The 23123-nt window shown below is 35.9% G+C and overlaps 1 protein-coding gene across 1 annotated transcript in view; it reads left to right on the plus strand.

Moving 5' to 3' along the window:
• Window positions 1-22752, plus strand: part of RAB21 (RAB21, member RAS oncogene family) — a 36173-nt gene extending 13421 nt beyond the window's left edge. The window contains exons 2-7 of the mRNA XM_059186337.1: window positions 33-92; window positions 1046-1153; window positions 4407-4470; window positions 11646-11700; window positions 12176-12264; window positions 19684-22752. Coding sequence (XP_059042320.1) covers window positions 33-92; window positions 1046-1153; window positions 4407-4470; window positions 11646-11700; window positions 12176-12264; window positions 19684-19826 — 519 coding nt within the window. The 3' untranslated portion in view covers window positions 19827-22752. The remainder of the gene's footprint in view (window positions 1-32; window positions 93-1045; window positions 1154-4406; window positions 4471-11645; window positions 11701-12175; window positions 12265-19683) is intronic.
• The last annotated feature ends 371 nt before the right edge of the window (window positions 22753-23123 follow it).

Below are 23123 nucleotides of genomic sequence, written 5' to 3' on the forward strand. Positions count from 1 at the left end.
AAATATTGTTTAATGTATATCTCTTTTCTTAGGCATCATTCTTAACGAAGAAGTTAAATATTGGTGGGAAAAGAGTAAACCTTGCTATATGGGTAAGTTAACCTTTTCAGTTGAGTGAGTGAAGGCTTCTTGCTATTCTTTATACTCTAATAACTAGTGGGCTCAAGGAATAGGAGTTCAAATTTCTGGATTATTTTTTAAGTTTAGCTAAAACTTTTTTTTTTAAGGATTTTATTTATTTATTTATTTGACAAATACAGATCACAAATAGGCAGAGAGGAAAGCAGAGAGAGGGAGAGGAGAAAGCAGGCTCCTTGCTGAGCAGAGAGCCCGATGTGGGGCTCGATCCCAGGACCCTGGAATCATGACCCGAGCCGAAGGCAGAGGCTTTAACCCACTGAGCCACCCAGGTGCCCCCAAAACTGTTATTAAATAAACACTTTTTTCTAAAATCAGGCTAAGAATTACACAGTTGCATACATGAATATTGCTTATTCCTAACCGTTGAGCTGGAAGAAGGGTAAACTCAGAGGGATCCCATGTCAGACAAAGAACAGGGTGGATGGACAGCCTGACTGGCATTTTCCCCTCTGTGTTTCCATGTTCCCACTTCCCAGAAGAATCGCTAGTACTGAGTAGGGCAAGGGTAGTGCATCAGAGGACCTTTTGGCCAATTGTTCTGGTGTATGCTCTCTTTCCTTGTCTTCACCCTCTATGCAGAACCTAAATTTAGGGCAAGGCCTATTCCTGGCTTATAATGCCATTTTGGGCATTCTGATCCTCTGGCATTTAAACTGTTTTTTGTTTAGTGGGGGTGGGAATTTTGCTTGGGAGGGAAGTAACTTTCATATAACAGTAAAACATTAAATATTGTTTGTAATTTCTAAAAAAATTTTTGTGACTTGTTTTTTTTTCTTTTAACAGTGTTTTGAGTTTATCTGTAACTTCATGTCCCATTTTCCAGTTAACCAGAAGTTTATAGTAGTTGCAATAGCAAATGTATTTTTTTTCTTATGACCTAATAAGTGTTTGTTGCTTTATTTAGGATACAGCAGGTCAAGAGAGATTCCATGCATTGGGTCCAATTTACTACAGAGATTCAAATGGAGCTATTTTAGTTTATGATATAACAGATGAAGATTCCTTTCAGAAGGTATTCTGTTTACTTATGGGTAGATGACTTAAATAGAATAACAACACTAATTTTTCAAGTCTCCATTCACATGCCTTTGTTTACTAATGTGACTAGCCTTGGTTTTAAAAGTAAAATAAAGTTGTGCATAAATGGTTACCACTCATATTTGTTAATGCAGTATTTAATTCATGTTTATATTTTAAATAACAGTTATTAATAAGTTTATTACATGGCTTTCTCAGATATTAGGAAAGGGAAATACTTTGAAATAACACTTTATAAAAATCCAGGGGCTTTTTTTCTCCCTATAAAGAAAAATCACATGTATTTCTTGATTTCATATACACTAGGCATGTGAATACTGCGTATGGCTGCATGGACTCCCCAATTGTAAAGAGGGAAGAGAAGAACTAAATCATGTTTAAGCTTTTTCTTCTCACTAAATGTCCTGAAGGATATAATATAAATTTTAAATGACAGTCTAATTAGTATTCATTTTAAACCTTCTTATTATTTTTCACCCCCCCCTTTTTTTTAAGATTTTATTAATTTATTAGAGCATGAGCAAGGTGGGGGTACAGAATGAGAAGCAACTTGCTGCTGAGCACAGAGCCTGAAGCAGGCTCCATCCCAGGATCCCTGGATCATGACCTGAGCCTAAGCAGACTGAGCCACCCAGGCGCCTTTCACACCGCTTTTAAATATCCACCCCAAATGTAGAATTTTTGAAGTTGTTCAGAACCAAACTAAGTTACCATTAAACTTACCTTTGAATTCTCATCACAGTCAGGATGGTGATTAATTACTTATTTCACCCTTCCTCTGAAAGCCCCTTATGGGATAAATTTGTCAAGGGTATGTAACTAAAAGGGGTAATTCTATGGCAGAAACTTTACTTGCATTGAAATTACAGGTTTGTTTATATAGAAATTGCTTGCTTTTGTAGTTTTAGTTTTAGGTGGTTTTTGTTTGTTTGTTTGTTTTTGTTTTTGTTTTCATTTGTTTTTCAGTATTCAACTGATGAAGCAACTATGCAAGTTAGTCCTCGGGTTACTACATGTGGAAAAATTTAGTCCAAGGAGTAGAAAAAGGGAATGATGAAGTAATTAGCAGGTTTAATGATACTTGCAAAATTTATTTAGGGCTGCTGTTTGTTGTCTCTTCCTGCCTTTTGACTTAGATGGAAATGGTCTGAGTGTTTTATTGATTAAGAGAAGGTTGAGTCTTTTTAGGTTGAAAAGTGACCATTTCTCTCTTGCTTTGTAACAAACCCCCAAAACTTGGTGGCTTAAAACAATGTATTATTTCTCATGGTTTTGTGGGTTGACTGGGCAGGTTATGTGGTTTCATGGAGTCACTCATGCAACTGCATTGAACTTCAAGTTTGGCGAGGCCAGGACCATCTAGGAAGGCCTGTTCTCCTCCTGTGGCCTCTTACTCCATTTGGTGTCTCATCGTCTGATGCTCTCTCCACATGCTCCCTCATTATTCCATATTCTAGCCTAAGCTGTTTACATGACAACTGGATCCTAAGAGTACTTTCCAGGCCTTCTTAAGGCTTAAGTCTGGAACTGGCATAGCATTACTTCTGCACATTCTCTTGCCAGAGCAAGTTGCAAGCTTCAGAGGGAAGGGAAATAGACTCTCTCTCTCTCTCTCTTTTTTTTTTTTTTTAAAGATTTTAATGATTTATTTGAGAGAGAGGTAGAGAGCACAGCAAGGGGAGCGGGAGAGGGAGAGGCAGGCTCCCTGCTGAGCAGGGGACAACCGCCCCCCCACCCCGCCCCACCAGACTCTTAACTCTTGTTGAGAGGATTGGTAAAAAGTCTGTAACCATCTCTAACTCATCACAGAATGTATGGGGTAATGAGTAGGATGCCTGCAGAAGGGGATCTATTTGCAGATGAATAACACAGTTTTTTAAAAAGTTGGTTAGATTTGGTAGGTTATGATACTATCTATACAGAGAGTACAGTAATATGTAATTGGATTCTGGCATGTTTCCTTTCAAATGATAATAATGTACGTTTTATAGCAAGTTGTCATATTTTTCTTATGTGACATCAGCTAGGGATGGAAGTTCAATGCTTCTCTAAAAACTTTATACATTCATGTGAATGAAACAAAAAGATGGGGCTGTACTGAGAAAACTATGGTTCAGTGCTCTGAGAAAGATAAGGTGGTGATATTGATTACTTTTCCTTATATAAAGCTTTGGGGTTTATTAAAAACAGTTTCTCTGCATTCCTGCAAAGAACAGGAATGCGGAATGGTTACATTTGTACTGTAGGACCAGATGTACAGTAAGTGCTTACTTACCACCTATTTAATGTAACTTTTATAATTTAAAGATGTGTGTGCATTTTTTTAGGAAGATGTGTAGATTCTGTGTGACTTGATTACATGGAAATTAAATTCCATTACAAAAAAATGAAGGAGGTATTCAAGTTTGTTCTTATCCTATTTTATTGTAATCAGCATATTTAAAATCAGGAGTTCAAATGACTAATTTACTTAACTTGAATGTACTCAACTGTGCCTACTGCTGTGCTTCATAGTGAAGAATCTGTTTGTTACTGGAGTCATTGTATACCAGTGGTTCTCCACCAGAAGGGAGCAGTGTTCGGAGACGTCTTTGGTTATCACAGCTGGAGGGTGGTACTGATACCTAGTGGGTAGGAGGCTGGGGATGCTGCTCAATAGCATACATTACACAGGGCAGTCCCTCCCAGCAGCATTAATCTGGGCCAAAATACCAGTAGGGCTGAAGCTGAAAAAACCTGTTAGACACTAAAGGATGAAAATTTATTTTGGTACTCTTTTTAGTGCCCATATACATTTCCCCCCCCTTTAAGTGTGTGACACAGAAGCTTCTGTGCCCTCTAATTTGGAACCAGTTGGAATACAAAAAACTTTTAGTTTTAAGATGTTCTTAAGTCCAAAGTGACTCTACAAGCATCTGTTATCTGAGGCTAGAGTTTTGCTCTAGTTAATAGTTTTGTTTAGATCTGTGGAAGATTTATGAAAATTTGTAATTAGAAAAAAAATTATAATTAGAGGTGTTTCTGTCTGTACCGCTATATAGATAAAGAAATTGTTCCATTAGATGTTTGTATGTTTGTCAGTACAGTTTGTCAGTAACTGATCCTACAGGTAACTAAATATATGGGCTGTTAGACAAATTCTGAGGTATTTTGACAATGTGGAGTTTGGGGAGTTGTAATGATAGTTGTTGCAACAGGATTTGATATTTACTCTTTTGTATACACAGGTAAAAAACTGGGTCAAAGAATTACGGAAAATGTTGGGAAATGAAATCTGTTTATGTATAGTTGGTAAGCATCATTACTTTTTTTTTTAAGTCCTCTGTTTCCAGAAAAAAAAAAAGTTCTGTTTCCTTAATGTTATATTAGAGAATAACAAGTAAGTAAATCTCATTTTTAAAGTTACCTGAGAAAGGAAGAAGAATGATATTTTAGTATTTAATATTTTAGAATATTTAGAATAATTTAGAATATTTAGAATAATTTTTGATTATTTCAGGAGATTCAGACTTCAGGGAAGACCTTGGGGAGCAAGTGGGAAATTAACCATGTAAACTTTCAACTCCCAGACTTGCTTCAGTTTGATCTTTAGTTTTTCATCATAAGATTTTCTTGAGAAAAAAAGAGTTTAGGAACTATTTTAAAATAAAACTAAAACTAATGACTTAGGCTAGTATTCTTGTTTTAAACATTTAATTATACACATTTTTGAATTAAGGACAAATTTGACTCTTGAGAATGAGCAAATCATGATACGAGGGTGAAAGAACTCTAGAACTCACTCTTGGACTTCTGGAATTTCTCTCTGGTTTCCTTTTTCTTTAGATTATTATTTATATGATATAAGAACTAATTATTGAGCAGTAGAGTATACCAGACACAATGCTTTGTTCTTAGTAGACAGTTTTTCATGTAATCCTCATAATTTGATGAGGGCTTTGATGAGAGGAAGCTCAGTCCTGGAGGTACTTGATAACTTGTACAATATCAAGCAGTTATCAGAGATGGGGTAGGAATTGAAGTCATTCTGATTCCCATGCTTTGTTATTAATCCTTATGATGAGTAGTTTCATGCTGTTTTCTCTCTTTCTGCATGACTTGGTAGAATAACAATGGCCTAGAAGAAATCAGGGTAGCTTTAGTGGAGGACCTAGAATGGAATGGTCAATGTGGGCACATTTGACTTTTAAGAATTATTTTTTTATTTTTCTTTTCTTTTTTTCTTTTTTTAAGATTTTATTTATTTATTTGACAGAGAGAAATCACAAGTAGATGGAGAGGCAGGCAGAGAGAGAGAGAGGGAAGCAGGCTCTCCGCTGAGTAGAGAGCCTGATGCGGGACTCGATCCCAGGACTCTGAGATCATGACCTGAGCCGAAGGCAGCGGCTTAACCCACTGAGCCACCCAGGCGCCCCAAGAATTATTTTTTTTTAAACTAGAGTTTACATTTCTTCTGTTGTCTCATCATTAGATTGGCAAACTCTACAGTTCTAGATCAGGGTGTGTGCCTGGGGGAAGAGGCCAAGGAGATTATCTGGCCTACTTTGTTAGTTTAGTTGCTAGATGTTAAGTGAGATGGCAGGAGTATTTCAGAATGGAAAACTGGGGCCATATGGGAGTTTGAGCCAAAGCTGTAGCTAATCAGTGAGTTTGGCCTGGCTTTGTCTGTATCTGGGGATTAATAGGAATGAAAGTATTAATAGGAATAGGAAGTAGGTGAATGACTAAATATTTGATTATTTGGGATTCTGGTTATCTCTCAGAAGAGAGAAAGAAGTGACTAAATAAAAGTCAAAGAAAGCCCAAGAGTTTGTTACTTGACCCAGGTTACAAAGTAACATTCAAAGAAAATAGCTGGATAAATAAAGCTTATGAATAATTTGAACTGTATATTTTTTGTGTTCATATAAGAAAGTTAGAAATTTTGATGGTAGCTTACTGCCTCAAGTACGGTCAGATAATCCTCATTTAATATTGTATAATGCTTATTAATGATTGGTATAGAGACTAAAAAGTTCTCATTTCTATTGGCAAGTGTGACATGGAATTTTAGTTGTAATTCATTGTTGAATGAATTTTGAGAGTCCTTTTACCACAAAAGGAAAATTTCACAAAGTAACTTACAGGTCTCACCTGTGTTTCTTTTTTATTCTAGCTGCCTTCCCCTCACCATTTTCCACCTCCAGACACTGTCTTGACATTTTACTGCATGAATTAGTTTTGTTTTGAATTATAGATAAATGAAATTGTATAGTATGAACTCCTGAATCCGGGTTTTTTTGGCTTTACCTTATGTTTGCAGGATTCCTCTATGTTTTTGTATATAGTTGTAGTTCATTTTATTCTCTTTGCTCTCTAATAGTTTATTCTATAAATATCCCAGAATTTATCCTTTTGTTATTGATAGGCATTTACATTATTTTTTTCACATACTGATTATCCTATTTTTTATAGTAGTTCAGTGTTTATTCATTCTTCTCTTTTATTACTAAATTCAAAATAATAACACTACTTCCCAGGATTCTATGTAATTTAATGAAAGTTAAATAATAACTTGGAAAACACTTGGCATAAAGAAGGCATTTGACAAATATTTGTTCCTTTTCCTCTAAATAAGACAACCTTTCAAACATTTGGATGGTTCACCTGAAATCTTACATCTGTAGTCTTTGGTTGTTTTTCATTTGTCTTACTTGTAGATATTTTTACCATCCTGATTATTTTTTCCTAGGTTTATGTCAGTGTATAAATATGTCTTCTATACTTGAATACTAGAATCCAAACATTGTTGAGCCAATGTCTCCTTAAATGGCTCTCTTTTTAAAAATTCTCCCATTATCTTTCTACCAACACTGCCCAAGATTGCATACATTTTTTAGCAGCCATGTCACAGTGTCTCTTTTACATAGATTATTCTTAACAAAAATCTGAATTACTTTTTTATAAGTATTGCTTTTCTTTCAAGCTTTTCTCGTCTTTTTTTTTCTTTAAAGATTTTATTTATTTATTTGACAGAGAGAGAGATCACAACTAGGCAGAGGCAGGCAGAGAGAGAAAGAGGGAAGCAGGCCCCCCACTGAGCAGAGAGCCTGATGTGGGGCTTGATCCGAGGACCCTGAGACCATGACCTGAGCTGAAGGCAGAGGCTTAACCCCCTGAGCCACCCAGGCACCCCTCACTTTTTTTTTTTTTTTTTTAAGATTTTATTATTTATTTGACTAGAGAGGGAACACAAGCAGGGGGAGTGGGATTGGGAGAGGGAGAAGCAGGCTTCCTGCAGAGCAGAGAGCCCCGTCACAAGACTCGCCAAAGGCAGATGCTTAATGACTGAGCCACCCAGCCATTCCCCCCATCTTTTTCATTAAGTGTAGGAATTTCAACTCATATAATGTTCCTGAATCTTTATGTTTAATGGCTTCTTCATGTAAATTAAATAGTTAACCTTCTAGGTCCTTATCTAAACCACTTATAATGTGTTAACCAATAATGGAGAACCCCATACTTTGCTAGTAGAGATTTTTCCTCTCAGTTTTAGTTAGTCCATTAATTAGCACTCTTAGCTGTGGTTGCTTTGTTATTTTGCTTCTAGTCTGTGCTTAACATTTGTATGTTTGTTAAATACCTATTTTAAATAATAGTTACTGGGTGCCTGGGTGGCTCAGTGGGTTAAAGCCTCTGCCTTTGGCTCAGGTCATAATCCCAGGGTCCTGTGATCAAGCCCAGGACCACATAGGGCTCTCTGCTCAGCAGGGAGCCTGCTTCCCCTCCTCTCTCTCTGCCTGCCTCTCTGCCTACTTGTGATCTCTATCTGTCAAATAAATAAATAAAATCTTTAGAATAAATAAATAAATAAATGAATAATGGTTTCATTTATTGAGTCCTAGGTACTGTTCTAAGAACTATATGTTTATGCTTTCATTAAGTCTTCTGACAGCACTACAAGAAGGTATTGCTGCCATTTCCGTAACACACATGAGAAGTGGGCTGAGAGCTTGACACTTCCCAAAGTACATAGCTAGTTAGAGGTAGACCTAGGATTTTAACTTAGGTCTTTCTGCTATATCAAGCCCATATTCTTTTTTTTTTTTTTTTTTTAAGATTTTATTTATTTATTTGACAGAGATCACAAGTAGGCGGAGAGGCAGGCAGAGAGAGAGAGGAGGAAGCAAGATCTCTGCTGAGCAGAGAGCCCGATGTGGGGCTCGATCCCAGGACCCTGGGGTCATGACCCGAGCCGAAGGCAGAAGCTTTAACCCACTGAGCCACCCAGGCATTCCTCAAGCCCATATTCTTTTTTTTTAAGTTTTTTTTTTTTTTTAAAGATTTTATTTATTTATCAGAGGGAGAGAGGGGGAGAGAGCAAGCACAGGCAGACAGAATGGCAGGCAGAGGGAGAAGCAGGCTCCCTGCGGAGCAAGGAGCCCGATGTGGGACTCGATCCCAGGACGCTGGGATCATGACCTGAGCCGAAGGCAGCTGCTTAACCAACTGAGCCACCCAGGCGTCCCTCAAGCCCATATTCTTAAACAGCACTATAGATAGCTTACTCTATACCAATGTTGGGAATAGTGTAGCATAAGAATAAGTGAACAAAATAGATATAGTTCTTGTCTTCCCAGAGTTTATTGAGTAGAGAAAGGGAGAAGAACAGGCTATTATATATTACAATAAATGCTATGAAGGGGGAAGTACAGAATGTTCTGATACTAAAACAAAACCTAACTAAATTTAGGTTTAGCACTAACTTAGTAGGTTTAGCACTAAAACAAACCTAACTAAATTTAGGGGGAAGGGAAGTTAAAGAGGACTTCCTAGAGTGTTGGATTAACCAAATTAGCTAGATGAAGTAGCAAGGTGGTAGTAAAATGTGTGGGCTTTAATTTTCTCATAATAATACTGATTTTCCATTTGATCATTCACTGTGGTGAATACAGCTGATATTAATAACTGCTCTTTATTGAGCATGTACCATACCCTAGGTCTTTTTTACATTATCATATTTTCATATGAACCATGCTAAATTTGTTAGCTACATTTGTGTAGAGTGATACTGAGAGGTTAGTAATTTCCCCCCAGGTTATATAGTTATGAAGTGATCCAGGCCATATAAACACACTTTATCAGGTTGAAAGCCTTTGAAAGCTTCTTTTGACTAGCCCATACACGGACTGTACAGTCTAACCAGAATAGGGTTCTAGCCTTTTATTCCCATTAGGCCACCTGCCCTTAGCAATGGGTATATCCCTTTCATATTTTTAATTCAAATGTGTATTTACAAAGAAGATAAAGTTTTTACTGTTTGTAACACAGTGGCTTTTCCCTTTCCTCTCCAATAGCTTCAGCCAGTTTTCCCCCCTAATCTTCATAGTACTATACTTTATTGGTGGTAATCCTTGTTTTCAGGTGTTTCAATCCTATTAGAAAGTTCCCTATATAACTGCGTAGTAGCATTGAAATAGATGAACCTCAAAGCTTTAATCCTTTATATGTCTTGCTTTTAAAAGAGCTATAGGCACTAAAAAGGTTTTGAGTTTGGGAGGATGTCAGTCTCCAAAATGCAGTTTTTTATGACTTAATCTGTGTTCTTAATCCCTTTATGGACAGTGATTGTCAAAAGAAATAGTGGTAAAATTATTTTGTTTAAAATAATAATTAGCTTACTTAAAAAATTAGTTATTTTATTTATTTATTTTTAAGATTTTATTTATTTATTTGACAGAGATCAGATGTAGGCAGAGAGGCAGGCAGAGAGAGAGAGAAGAGGAAACAGGCTCCCTGCTGAGCAGAGAGCCTGATGTGGGACTCGATCCCAGGACCCTGAGATCATGACCTGAGCTGAAGGCAGCGGCTTAACCCACTGAGCCACCCAGGCACCCAAAAAATTAGCTATTTTAATGATAACTAGATTTATTAAAGTTGGGTAAATTTAGAATGCTATTAGATGGGAAAGCAGTGTCTGAATAATTTTCCCCAAATATTCATTTAAGACATTATTCAAATTCTCAGTCCTTATTTAAAAAAAAATGGATGTTCATAATTCTGGAAGAATTTGAAAGCAGAGGCCTTAGAAATTGAGAAAAACAACTCCTAGGGTTTTGGTTAATTGTTATCTCCCCTTGTGCCTCTGTTGGAACCACTGGCCACTAGGTGGTGCTTTTTGCATTCTTCATAGTATAAACAGCTTTTTTTTTTTTTTCAGGTGACTGTCAGATGTATTGGCTGTAGTATTTAGCAAATTTAAAATTTATTGACAGATATAATGTAGGAAGTCAGACCTGATATGTCTTTCTTGCCGAGTTAAACAGATAACTCTTCAAAGCAGGAACAATTCATTACTGAATTTGTTGGTAATCCCTGAGCTTTAGTATATAGTCTGTTTCCTTCTCATGCTTTGGCTGTGGTGTCTGTCACATGGGTACTGTAGCCGCCAACATTTGGGTGCTCAGATTATTTAAGGTCCTCCATATATACACTCTCTGGGCTTGTACTTCTCAGTTCTAAGCATTGGATCTTTCATTGGATGCTTACTTCAATCCTTGTCTGAAATTGTCTTCTAGATTCTGTAAGGTCCCAAGAAAAGATGACCTTATTTACAAAGTTTTCTCCCCCCCCCCCAATAAATCACAATAGAAATGAAAATATTTGTTTGAAATATTCTTCCTTAGAGTATTCTCTCTTTTTTCTATTTGTTATTTCCTTTACCTTTAGTATCCTGTGTGCCCGGCCAACTCACACCTTAACCTCTACCTTGTATTTAATAAGGAATCTGCATTTTGCAGTTTCTTCACTTTTATTCTGGTGGGTTTTTAGCATTATCTCAGTTTTGTCCCATTTTTTAAGAAAACCAAACTTATTTTCAGTAATTTTAAATTTGCATGATGTGCATGTATTAAGTTCTCTCATGCTGTTAAATAGTACTGTTTCCTCTCCTGTGATAGTGAAGTGCTTAAAAGGCCATATGTCTAAATGCTTTACTTAACCAGTTCTTACCAGTTACGAAACCAAAATACCCTTACAGTCCAAGAGTCTGGCCTATTGTATTTCATGAACAGTAAGGTAGCCTTGCTTAATTATTGACTGGCTATATGTTGATTGGGGACCATTTACATTTGGCTATGAATCATAGTTTATTCCTAGGTTCCCAAGTGATTTTTAGTCTCCATTATATCCTAAATCAAAGAAGAGTGCCCATCTCTTCGGAAAAGTTATTTTCTCTGACAAAGGCTGCAGCTTCAGGAGGGATATGCATTGAGCCATTTGAGGAGGTCTAGGCATATATTGTGACTGTAATGATCAACCCTCCTATCATAGAGTTTATGTAGTTTTAGGACATGTAGAAGTCTGATGGGGATTTGTATTATTTTTTCCAGGTAATTAAAATGGCAATTGTGTGTTTAGAATTGGCGTTGTTTTGTTATAAAAATGAATCAATATTAAGAATTGGCACTTTTACTTTTTGAAACTAGGTAATAAAATAGATCTGGAAAAAGAGAGACACGTTTCCATTCAAGAAGCAGAATCGTAAGTGTTCTCCCTTTCCCCCTCCATCTAGTCATTCCCTAGTAGAAGTCTTTTTCTTTGTACAATGTGCTTTACCATTTAGGTATTACTCAAACCTCTTAATATAAAATGGTCTATTGGATTCATGAAGCGTTGGTAATTTGTGGACTTTTGACAGCATCTAAAAATACTCCATTCTCACTTCTCTTTTTGATTTCAGTAGAAAATGTGGAGAGTGATACCAAAAAAACCCTATATAGTCAAATAGTGAGTTACAAAAACTTATTAAAGTATTTGGGTTCCAAATTAACTTAAAAATTTCAAGTCTTATTATCCTTATGTTCTCATTTAAAATTTGGTTCAATGTATCTTAATTTCACTAAATGCGGATTAATTAGTAATGAGTCACTAAAATTGCTACTTGAAAAAATTCAAATAGCAGTTATGACAAAAACATGAAATTTTTTGTATCACTGATGTTACTTTTTTTTTTAAGGTATGCAGAATCTGTAGGAGCAAAACATTATCATACTTCTGCTAAACAGAACAAAGGAATTGAGGAACTCTTTCTTGACCTTTGTAAAAGTAGGTATACTCAGATTTTGTATATTTAGAAGTTGTTCTTTTAAAAGTTTTGGTAATACTTCTTAAGTGATGTTTTATAGTCTCAATGACCACATTAATGATGTCTCACATCTAACAGTACTATTATTGACTTAATATTTTTTCTTAAAATCATTTTTTAAAGCTTAAATACCTACTTTAGCTCTATTTCAAGCAGTAGTTAATGGGTATGAAATCATTATATATGGTATGTACCAAGTATACATTAAAATAAATGAATAACTATCAAATATAAAGATAGAAGGAGAATACACAGATTTAAGAAATGTAACAACTTGCTTCAATGGATTGATCTTATTTAGATCCTGATTTGACAACCTAGTGAAAGAGAACATATGTCAGATAGTGAGCTATATGAACACTCACTGGATATTTGATGATAATTAAGAAATTATTGAGGGGCACCTGGCTAGCTCAGTCAGTAGAGCATGTGACTCTTGATCTCAGGGTCTTGAGTTCAAGCCCACATTGAACATAGAGCTTACTTAAAGAAAACATAAATAAAATAAATAAAAACAGTAAAGTGAGTCTTTAAAAAAAATTATTGAGGTACTAGTTCAAGAAGGTCACATCAGAAGGTTTTCAGCTTATCTTCTCTAGACACACTGAGTCTAAAGCTATATATGGAACAACTTCCTCTTAAAAAAAAAAAAAAAGCTAAAGGCTGGTTGAGTGACAGCTGTATATTGGACTGACAAGAAGAAAACCACATCTAAGAGGGGAAGGAGGCTGTAACACAATCTTGCCATAAACCCCATCCCTGATGTGGTGACCCACAACTAGAAGGGAACTCAAAACCCATAGCTTATCCCTAAGGAGTAAAGAGTTTGAACCCTACAGTGGGCATCTCAACTTTAAAGACATAAATGAGAGATGATTCCCCCATCTAACTTTGAAAATCAGCATGGCTTATATCCTCAAACCTGCAAGATTGATGCAGTCTGAAAAACTGCTCTTGAAGGGCTTGCTCTTGGACTCACTTGTCTCAGGGCCCAGCTCAGAGGCAGCTGATCACACCAACTTAAACTGAGGGAGGCCCAACTGCTTCTATTAAAGGCAGAGAGTTTAACACACACATCCAGGAGCCTGCTGATGGAATACTGTCCTAGGCTAGAGACTGGCAGGCCCCATCTTCATGCTCTCTCTTTGCTGGATTCACCCTTTATTGTGCTCCAGAGCACCATTATCTTCCAGAGGGAAGCTTTCACACATATCTGGTGCCCCAATTGTTGCAGCTGCACCTGGGAAATACATCTTGATCACCTGGCCCAGAGACCAGGGGAGCTTGTATTCTTGGTCCCATTGGACTGTAATTGATGTTACTCAGAAAGGAGCTCATACCCCTGTCTGGTACCCCAGTTTATGTGACTGCTGCCAGTGGACACCTCTACATTAGCTGTCTCTGATGGCCAGTGGGGCTTATGGTCATGGATCCCATGGGACTGTAACCAACAGAGAAAGAGTTCTTAAACAGCTAGCACCCACAGGGCACAGCAAGAAGCAACAGAGCCACAAGCTCAATTATTCTGTGAAGGAGGCCTGTTAATTAGTCATTGTGACTGTGGCCTTAGGGCCAAGTTTCAAGTCTGAGACCTATTTAGTGGCCTGTGGGGCTGCTTTCAAGGACGGTAGGCTGTGAGCACCATCTTGGTGCTCTTCTTTTACCTTGTTCTAGCTTGCTCCTATCACCTAGGAAGAGCTTATCCATTTGTCAAAAGCCCTAATTTTTGTGATTGCTATCCAGGGGATACATCCAGATCACCTGGCCTTAGTGGCCAGTGGGGCTTATGATTGCAGTCCTGTAGGACTATATGTTTGCATACTTTTGGGTTTTTTTGTTTTTGTTTTAAGATTTTATTTATTCACTTGACAGAGAGATCACATGTAGGCAGAGAGGCAGGAAGAAAAAGAGGGGGAAGCAGGCTCCCCATTGAGCAGAGAGCCTGATGCGGGACTCGATCCCAGGACCCTGGGGTCATGACCTGAGCCGAAGGCAGAGGCTTAACCCACTGAGCCACGCAGGCGCCCTGTCATATTTTTTTTTTAAAGATTTGAGAGGGAGGGGCAGAGGTAAAGGAGAGAGAATCCCAAGCTGACTTTGCCCCTGAGCATGGAGCCCCACACAGGGCTCCATCCCATGATCCTGAGATCACTACCTGAGCTGAAACCCGGAGTAGGAGGCTCAACCAACCACCCAGGCATTCCTATATTTGCATATTGCTGAAAGCTGATGCCTAAAGATTGGGCTTCCAGTCACCCTACATCTAGGTGCTGAGGCCCTCCCCTTTGGGACACTGATAGGTCTTAGGACATCCTTAACTACTGGGAGCTATTAGAAATATGATGGGTTGCTTGTTCCATTTACTGTATAGAAAGCAACATGGAGAGTCACACAAAATGAAGAAACGGATATATTTCAAATGAAAGAACAAGATAAAAACTTCGGGGAAAAAACCTTAATGAAACAAATAAGTAATTTACCTGATAAAGAATTCAAGGTAATGGTTATAAAGATGATCACTGAACATTGAATTGGGGAGAAGACTAGGTGAACACAGAACTTCAACAGGAAATGGAAAATATAAGAAAGTACCAAGTAGAAGTCACAGAGCTGAAGCATACAGCAAATGAACTGAAAAATACAGTGGTGATATTAAATATCAGACTAGATGAGTAAGAAGAAATGATCATTCAACTCAAAGGCAAGGCAGTGACACTCACCCAATCAGGAGCAAGAAGAAAAACGTGAAAGGGATAAAGCAAAAAGAAAAAAATGAAAAAATTGAAGATAGTTTAAGGGACTGTCAGCCCAACATTTGCATCTGAGGGATTCCAGAAGGAGAAGCCAGAGAGAAAGAGGCAGAATCTTATTTGAAGACATTATGGCTAAAAACTTAACAACCTGAGTAAGGAAACAGACATCCAAGCCCAGGAAGCCCAGAGAGTTCCAAATAAGAGGAACCTAAAAGATCCATACAAAAGATACATTATAAGTAAAATGTCAAAAGCAAAGGATAAGGAGAGATTATTAAAAGCAGCAAGTGAAAAACAACTTGTTACATAAAAGGGGACCCCAACCCCCATTAGATTATCAGCAGATCTTTCAGCAGCAGTTTCCCAGGCCAGAGGGAATGGTGTGGTGTATATGATACATTCAAAGTGCTGAAAGAAAAAACTAGCAACCAAGAATTCTCACCTTGGCAAAATTATATTCAGAAGGGAAGGAAAAATAAAGAATTTTCCAGACAAGCAAAAGCTAAAGTTCATCATCACCAAACTTTCCCTAAAGATATGTTAAAGGAACTTCTTTTCCCTGGGAAAAAAAGTGGGGGGACACTAATAAGTTACTAGAACATGCTTGAGAGAAGAAATCTCACTGGAAAGCAAATATTTAGTAAAGGGAGTATATTATTGATTATAAAGCTAATATGAAAGTTAGACAAAAGTAGTAAAAATAACCATAATTACAATAATTAGTTGAGGGATACATAAGATGCAAAGATGTAAAATGTGAAAACAAAACCATAAAACTTTAGTGGGGGAGTAATAATGTTGAGCTTTACAATGAGATCAAGCTTAAGATGTTTTCAACTTAAGGGTTGCCTAGGTGACTCAGTTGTTAAGCATCTGTCTTTGGCTCAGGTCCTGATCCCAGGGTCCTGGGATTGAGCCCCCGCATCAGGCTCCCTGCTCAGTGGGAAGCCTGCTTCACCCTCTCCCACTCCCTCCGTTTGTGTTCCCTCCCTCTCTGTCTCTCTCTCAAATTAAAAAAAAAAAAGAAAAGAAAAGAAAAAAAAATGTCCATACTACCCAAAGCAGATTCAGCATAGTCTTTATCAAAATTCCAGTAGCATTTTTAACAGAAAGAGAACAAAATCCTAAAATTGGTATAGAACCATTAAAGACTCTGAATAGCCAGAACAATCTTGAGTTGGAGAACAAAGCCAGAGCATCACAACACTTCCTGATTTCAAACTGTATTACAGAGCTGTAGTAAAATTGTGGTATTGGCATAAAAATAGACACACAGATCTGTGGAACAGAATACAGAGCCCAGAAATAAAACCATGCATATATGACCATTTAACTTAGGACAGAAAAGACAAGAATATACAACAGGGAAAGGACAGTCTCTTCAATAAATGGTGTTGGAGAATTTGGACAGCCGCACGCAAAAGAATGAACCTGGACCACTATCTTATACCGTACACAAAAATTAAATGGATTAACTTAAATGGATTAAGTTACAAATTAACTTAAATGAACTTAAATGAATCTAAGACCTAAAACCATAGAACGCCTAAAAGAAAATATAGGCAGTAAGCCCCTTGACATGGGTCTTAGCAATGATTTTTTTTAATCTGAAGGTGAAAGCAAAAGCAATAAAAGCAAAAATAAACAAGTGTGCTATATCAAACTAATGATACAGCCAAAAAAACAGATGAGATTTTGCCATTTGTGACAACATGGGTGGACCTTGAGGGCATTATCCTAAGTGAAATAAATCAGAGAAGTGTAAATAACATATGGTCCCTCTTATACATGAAATCTAAAAATAAATAAATAAAACCAATCTCACAGATACAGAGAATACATTGGTAGTTGCCAGAGGCGGGGTTTGGGGGTGGGAGAAATAGGTGAAATGTTTTTTGTTTGTTTAGTTTAAATTAATTGCATTATTCTTTATTTTAAAAATTATAAACTTTTTAAGGTATGATTATGGTGTTGTGGTTAAACTTTTTCTAAAAGGTCTTATTTTGGGGCGCCTGGGTGGCTCAGTGGGTTAAGCCGCTGCCTTTGGCTCAGGTCATGATCTCAGGGTCCTGGGATCGAGTCCCACATTGGTCTCTCTGCTCAGCAGGGAGCCTGCTTCCCTCTCTCTCCTTCTCTCTGCCTGCCTCTCCATCTACTTGTGACCTCTCTCTGTCAAATAAATAAATAAAATCTTTAAAATAAATAAATAAATAAAAGGTCTTATTTTTTTAAAAAGAGTCCATATATTTTAGAGGTTATATTAAAATTATGAATAAAATTATGTGTCTACTGTTTGATTCTCAATAATGCTAGGGATGCTTGCTTAGTATAGATGAAATTGTGTGATGGACATAATGGATTTTCATTATGTTTATTTATACTTGAAGTTTTTCATAGTAGAAAGTTTTTTAAAAGAGAGGAAAATGTTTACCACCAATAGCATATATACCAACCATACCTAGGAAAGCCCTAGTCTATGGAATAATAGATTGAAATGATTTTGTAAAATTATATTCCTTGACTTTATGGACCTTATAGTTTCCTGAGAATTTGATGAAACTGTGGTTTTTATCCCTAGGGAAATGTACATATACATAAATTTTGGAGTAAATTTCAGTTTTACAAAAACCTGAAGATCATTCATAATTCTTGTAGAGCTTTAATTCTCTAAGTGGGGTCCCCTGATCAGCAGCATCAGCATCACTTGAGAATGTATTAGAAATGCACATTGTTGTGCCCTGCCCAAACCAACTGAGTCAAAACTTCTGGAGGTGGTGCCTAGAATCTATGTTTTAACAATCCTTCCTTATAATTGTGATGCACACTGAAATTTGGGAATTTGTTTTTATTTTCACTGCTTGTACATACCTATCAATCACTTGGAGATCTTGTAAAAATGTATATTTGATGGAGTGGGTCTGGTGTGGGCTTCAGTTTTTCGTTTCTAACAGGCACGCGTGTGGTGATAATGCTGATCCTAAGACCATACTTGGAGTACCAAGGGTCTAGAACTGTAGCTTAGACATGTTATAAATCTCACATATTTTTTTTCTTAAGATTTTATTTATTTATTATTTGAGAGAGTGTGCATGAACACACAAGCAGGTGGAGAGACGGAGAGAGAATGAGAGAGAGAATCCTAAGCAGACTCTGTGCTGAGCATGGAGCCCAATACAGGGCTCAGTCTTAGAACCCTGAGATCAAGACCTGAGCCAGAATCAAGAAAGGGACACTTAACTGACTGAGCCACCCAGATGCCCCTAATGTGGTCCTAAATAATATTTTCCCCAAATCTCAGTTTTATAGAAAAATATTTGAGTATTTCCCATGTTTATTTAAAATGTATAGAACATCTACAAATACTAATATATTTTGTACATTTTTATAAAACATTAAAAAAATAGAAATTTTAAAAGATTAGGGAACAATACGTAGGAATTAGCATTTGTGGTGTTTTCTTATTTCATCTTACTGAATTTTCCTATACACCTAAATTTGGAACCCGTTGTTCAAGAGCAGTCTCTGGACCCAAGTTTAAGAATTATTGTTCTAAGGACTCCCTCTTTTCTTTCTTCATCTTTTCAGATATGTATTTTGTGAATATTTACTCCTAATCTTTGTTCCCTTTTTTCATTTTTTTAACTGTGTCTTCCAGGACAGAAGTTCTAAATTTATTTAATAAGATCTGATTTGTCAATTTTTCTTTATAATTCATTTTTTGTGTATTTTATATGAGAAATCTTTGCCTAATTCACAGTCACAAAGATTTTTTTCCTACAGAGATTTCCTCCTATGTTTTCTTCTAGAAATTTCTGGTTGGGTCTATTATTCATTTTTAAATTTTTATATATAGCGAGAGATAAAAATAAATCAGGGTTTATTTTTTACATATCCAGTTCTAATATTGAGCATAGATATCCAGTTCTAATATTGTTTCTTGAAAAGATTAATCTTTCTTCATTGAATAAGCGTGGCATATACATCAAAAATCAAGTGACCATATAAATGGGGGTCTATTTCTAGACTCTGTTCAATTGATCTGTATTTATTTTTTATTTCAATTTGGTTAATTAACATGTAGTGTATTATTAGTTTCATTGATCTTTCGAGTTCTCCTTTCCCCAATATCTCACTCTCTATTGGAGTAACTTTCTGCTATATCTTTAAGTCACATAGCATGGGTCCTGCAGTTTTTTCTTCCTCCCTCATCTTAAACTCTCATTCTTTCAAATACTATTTAAAAGTATTATATTATTAGTTGAAGAATAAATCTTTTCCCCTAACTACTAGTTGTACATGGGATAATTTGAACTTCTTTGACAGATGGCTAAGTATATTTGGAAAATCTTAAGGATTATACTTGTATATAGTCATCTGTTCAAAGCAGAAACTTTTCTCTCCATCGATATCACTGTGGCCATTATGCAACTGGACAAATATAGTTGCTGTTAACTATTTATAACTTTCAGGAAAGGCTGTTTAGTGAGCTGACAAAATGTTTATTATATTTAGTTTCCTTGTTGGTTGAAAGTCAGAAATGGCTGTCATGGTGGTATACTGAAATTACAGAAAGAGGAAACTCATAGGTTGTGGTCCTAAATAATTTCTGTTTCTTCCCTCTCTCAGGGATGATAGAAACAGCACAAGTGGATGAGAGAGCAAAAGGCAATGGCTCTAGTCAACCAGGATCTGCAAGGCGAGGTGTACAGATTATTGATGATGAACCTCAAGCCCAGAGCGGTGGTGGAGGGTGCTGTTCTTCTGGATAACTGTTCACACTTAAGAAATTAAACAAACTGTGGATCATTGCCCTCAACATGAAGACTGCCATATTCCAAGTCACATTATTTTACCAATGGAATTATAGAATTAACAGTATTTTAAATTACATTTATAACACTGCAGAGACCTTAAGTGCTAAACTTAGTGGAGTTTGTGACCAGAGAATTGGCATTTTTCTACAAATGTTAACAAAGCAATTACCAATGGCCTTTTTACATACTTTTTTCTTTAATAAGGAATAATATGCATGTAGAAAAGACCTACTTAAAGGCTTCATTTATATTCTTTTAAATCAAATCTTTATTTAATAACTTATATATGTTGTTGGAATGGTATACATTTTTGCAGCCCTTTGTATTTTGTGGTAGTTTGAATTGTATCACTTCTGAACAGCAAACTGTTTTTGTTTTCTTTTTTTTTAAGTAGCAGATACCTGAAGTACTATTTTTGCAGGGTTTGCACAGGCCCCTTAACTGTCTACTACTTTGATATAATCTATATACAACCTGTATGCTGAGCTGGTAAAATACATTGTAAAATTACATATTAAATATTTTATCTGCTTTTACAAGCGCAAGGTGCAAAAATATATACAATAGTCTCATTGATGATTGTAAAGTGAATTAACATTTGGTGATAATGCCTAAGCTTTTTTTGACTCTGTTATAAAGATCATAGCTCCCCTTCACTTTTGTCTTAACTTGAAAGTGGCGTGTTTTAATTTTCACATATACTTTACTTGAATTATTGCTGTTGTCATATTTTTTGCCTCTGTAAGTCTTTCTGATAATTGAACAACAGCATTTGCCTTTTGGTTTGTTGGGGTTTTTTTGTTTTTTGTTTTTGTTGTTGTTGTTGTTATTGTTATTGGGGGGGGGACTTTTTTGGATATAAGAGATGAATTCTGCTGATTTTGCTTTAGAGTGGTTACCTTAGAAGTATTTGAGTGGAGCATGCTGAGTTTCACTTCTGCAATGGCTTTAGTTTTCTCTTAGACTTTATGTAAGATGGTTTCACTGGTGTGAGAAGAAAGGAAGAGGTCCCAGAGAGTTGCCACTGGCCAAGACTCATTCACACAGCATGTCAGTGGGTAGTTTATTCTCCTGGGGCAGCACTTTTAAACCCTTTGTGAGCAAATTGTATTTGTTCATTGCTTGCCAGAGATGAACACAGAAAAGTTTGTTCCATTTTATAAGAGTTGTCCTTCTGAGTTTCTGTGAAGGGAAACATTTCATGTAATGTGGTTATAGCAGACACTGGAAAGATTTAATATAAAATTATATTCTTGTATACTTTGTAAATTAGTCTCATTAGGGTTTTTTTTTTTTTTTTCTTAAGCATAGGACTGAACTTAAATTTGTTAATTTTAATAGAATCAGACACTGCTCACAGAAGGATCACAAATTGTGGAGATTAACATAAATTGTTCTTGTTCTAATATATATATTTTTCCATTTCTGTCATGCTTGGAAAACTAGTAAATGTTATGTCTAAGATTAAATGGAATGGTCCCTGGATTTACTTCTTATAAGAAGCAGTAGTATGCAATAAAGTTGTTAGCATGAGCAATTAAGAGAATATAAAGAGGTTACAGTTACTAAAGAAGTACTATCATATTTTTAAGTTAATAGCTTAAAATTTCCCAAATGGGTTGAATTGACACCTTGATGTTATGATGTTAGAATTTTAACTTAAAATATTAAGTGTTCTTTGAGCCCTCACTTTAACTTCTTTAGTTACTCTCCTTGCTAAACTCAACACACTGATCTTTGTTTGTGTTTAGAGAGGGTAGAGTGGAAAGAGTGAGGTTTATAAGCTATAAAATTGTTTTTGGTTTTTTTTTTAATCAGTTGATTGTACTCTGTATAATCTCTCAGTGTCCTGGGAAGTTTGTCTTTATGTAGGGCAGCAGAGGAGACAAGGGGAATCATGAGTACAAATACAGGAAAAATTGGTTTTGTCCCCTGGTTCTTCCACAGAAAGTAAATCAAGCCTTGCCATTTCTTCTAGTATACATGCAGATGTGAAATAAGCTCTTCTCCTTTGGAGTGGAATGTTTTAGAGATAAAATTGAGGTTTTTTTCCCAAAAAGTAGAGTCTTAAAGAGTTGTACTCTCGATTTTTGACCCTGTATTAATGATACGAAGTCCAGATAGGAATCTCTGCTCCAGAGTTCCCAGATAACAATTGATGGGGTAAAACCACTCTGCATATTTTTTTTCCTTTACTCTCCCTTGGTTTCTGTGTATCTTTCTTAACCTCAAGCGTTTCTTCTTTTTTTGACCTGTAATTTAAGCTAATTCATTAGCAATGATAAATAATACAGAATACTTGTCCTTGCCTTGAGGCCTGAGAGGTCTTTAAGTAGGAATAGGATGAAAGAGGAATAAAAGAGGACCAGCAAATTTCAGTATGTGCATAAAGGAGAGGTAGAGGGATGGTAAACTAAGGCTGAGGAAATTTCTCTGATAACTTTCCTCACCTCTAACATATCTTTTGTGTTCCTGTCCTTATAAATTGTGCTATTTAGGAAAAAGACACAAGTTAATGTATTGTGTATTAAAAGTAGTAGGTAGGTAGAACCAATATATTTTTCATTTAGTAAGTGTATACATTTAGTATATGTAATTAAAAATTGGTATAAGATAGTCATTAAAAAATTCCTGAATATTATGTTAAAAGTATACAATCATTGTTTCTGTAATGATGATGGGTATTCAGCATTTTGTTTTGCTTTGTGATTATGGAGGAAAATACTGTTTTTAAAAATGTATATTGCAACAGTTTTGGGGTAAACAGCAATTTGAAAAAAAGCATCACGTTATTGTATGAAATATGAGTGTTCGAATTTGTTTTGTTCTGGGAATATCTCCTAAAAATACCCTAAAGCTATGGCTGTTACAGCTAAATTGATGTTTTGGGTTTTTTTTTTTTTTAATATTAGCAATATATTGTTAGTGATTACTTTTTACTTAGCATTAAAGTAAAAAAGAATGATACAGGTTTTCAGTAAGAAAAAATAGAATTTGGGAAATATGAAAGAAGGGTAGTGAGGAGAATGGAAGGCATTCATAATGGATATGAAACTCTACAACTTGACATTTTTATAATCATTTTGAAAATACATTATCAAGTCATTATTTAGTTATTTCTAAAGACAAGTTATGCATTGTGCCAAATATTTAGAACATATAAAAAATGAATTGTGATACTATGTCTTTTAATATAATTTGCAATTTTCTATATTATAAATGCTATAAGGAGTCTAAATCATTGATGTTATC

Source organism: Mustela lutreola, chromosome 8, assembly GCF_030435805.1.
Source record: "Mustela lutreola isolate mMusLut2 chromosome 8, mMusLut2.pri, whole genome shotgun sequence".
Taxonomy (NCBI): Eukaryota; Metazoa; Chordata; class Mammalia; order Carnivora; family Mustelidae; genus Mustela; species Mustela lutreola.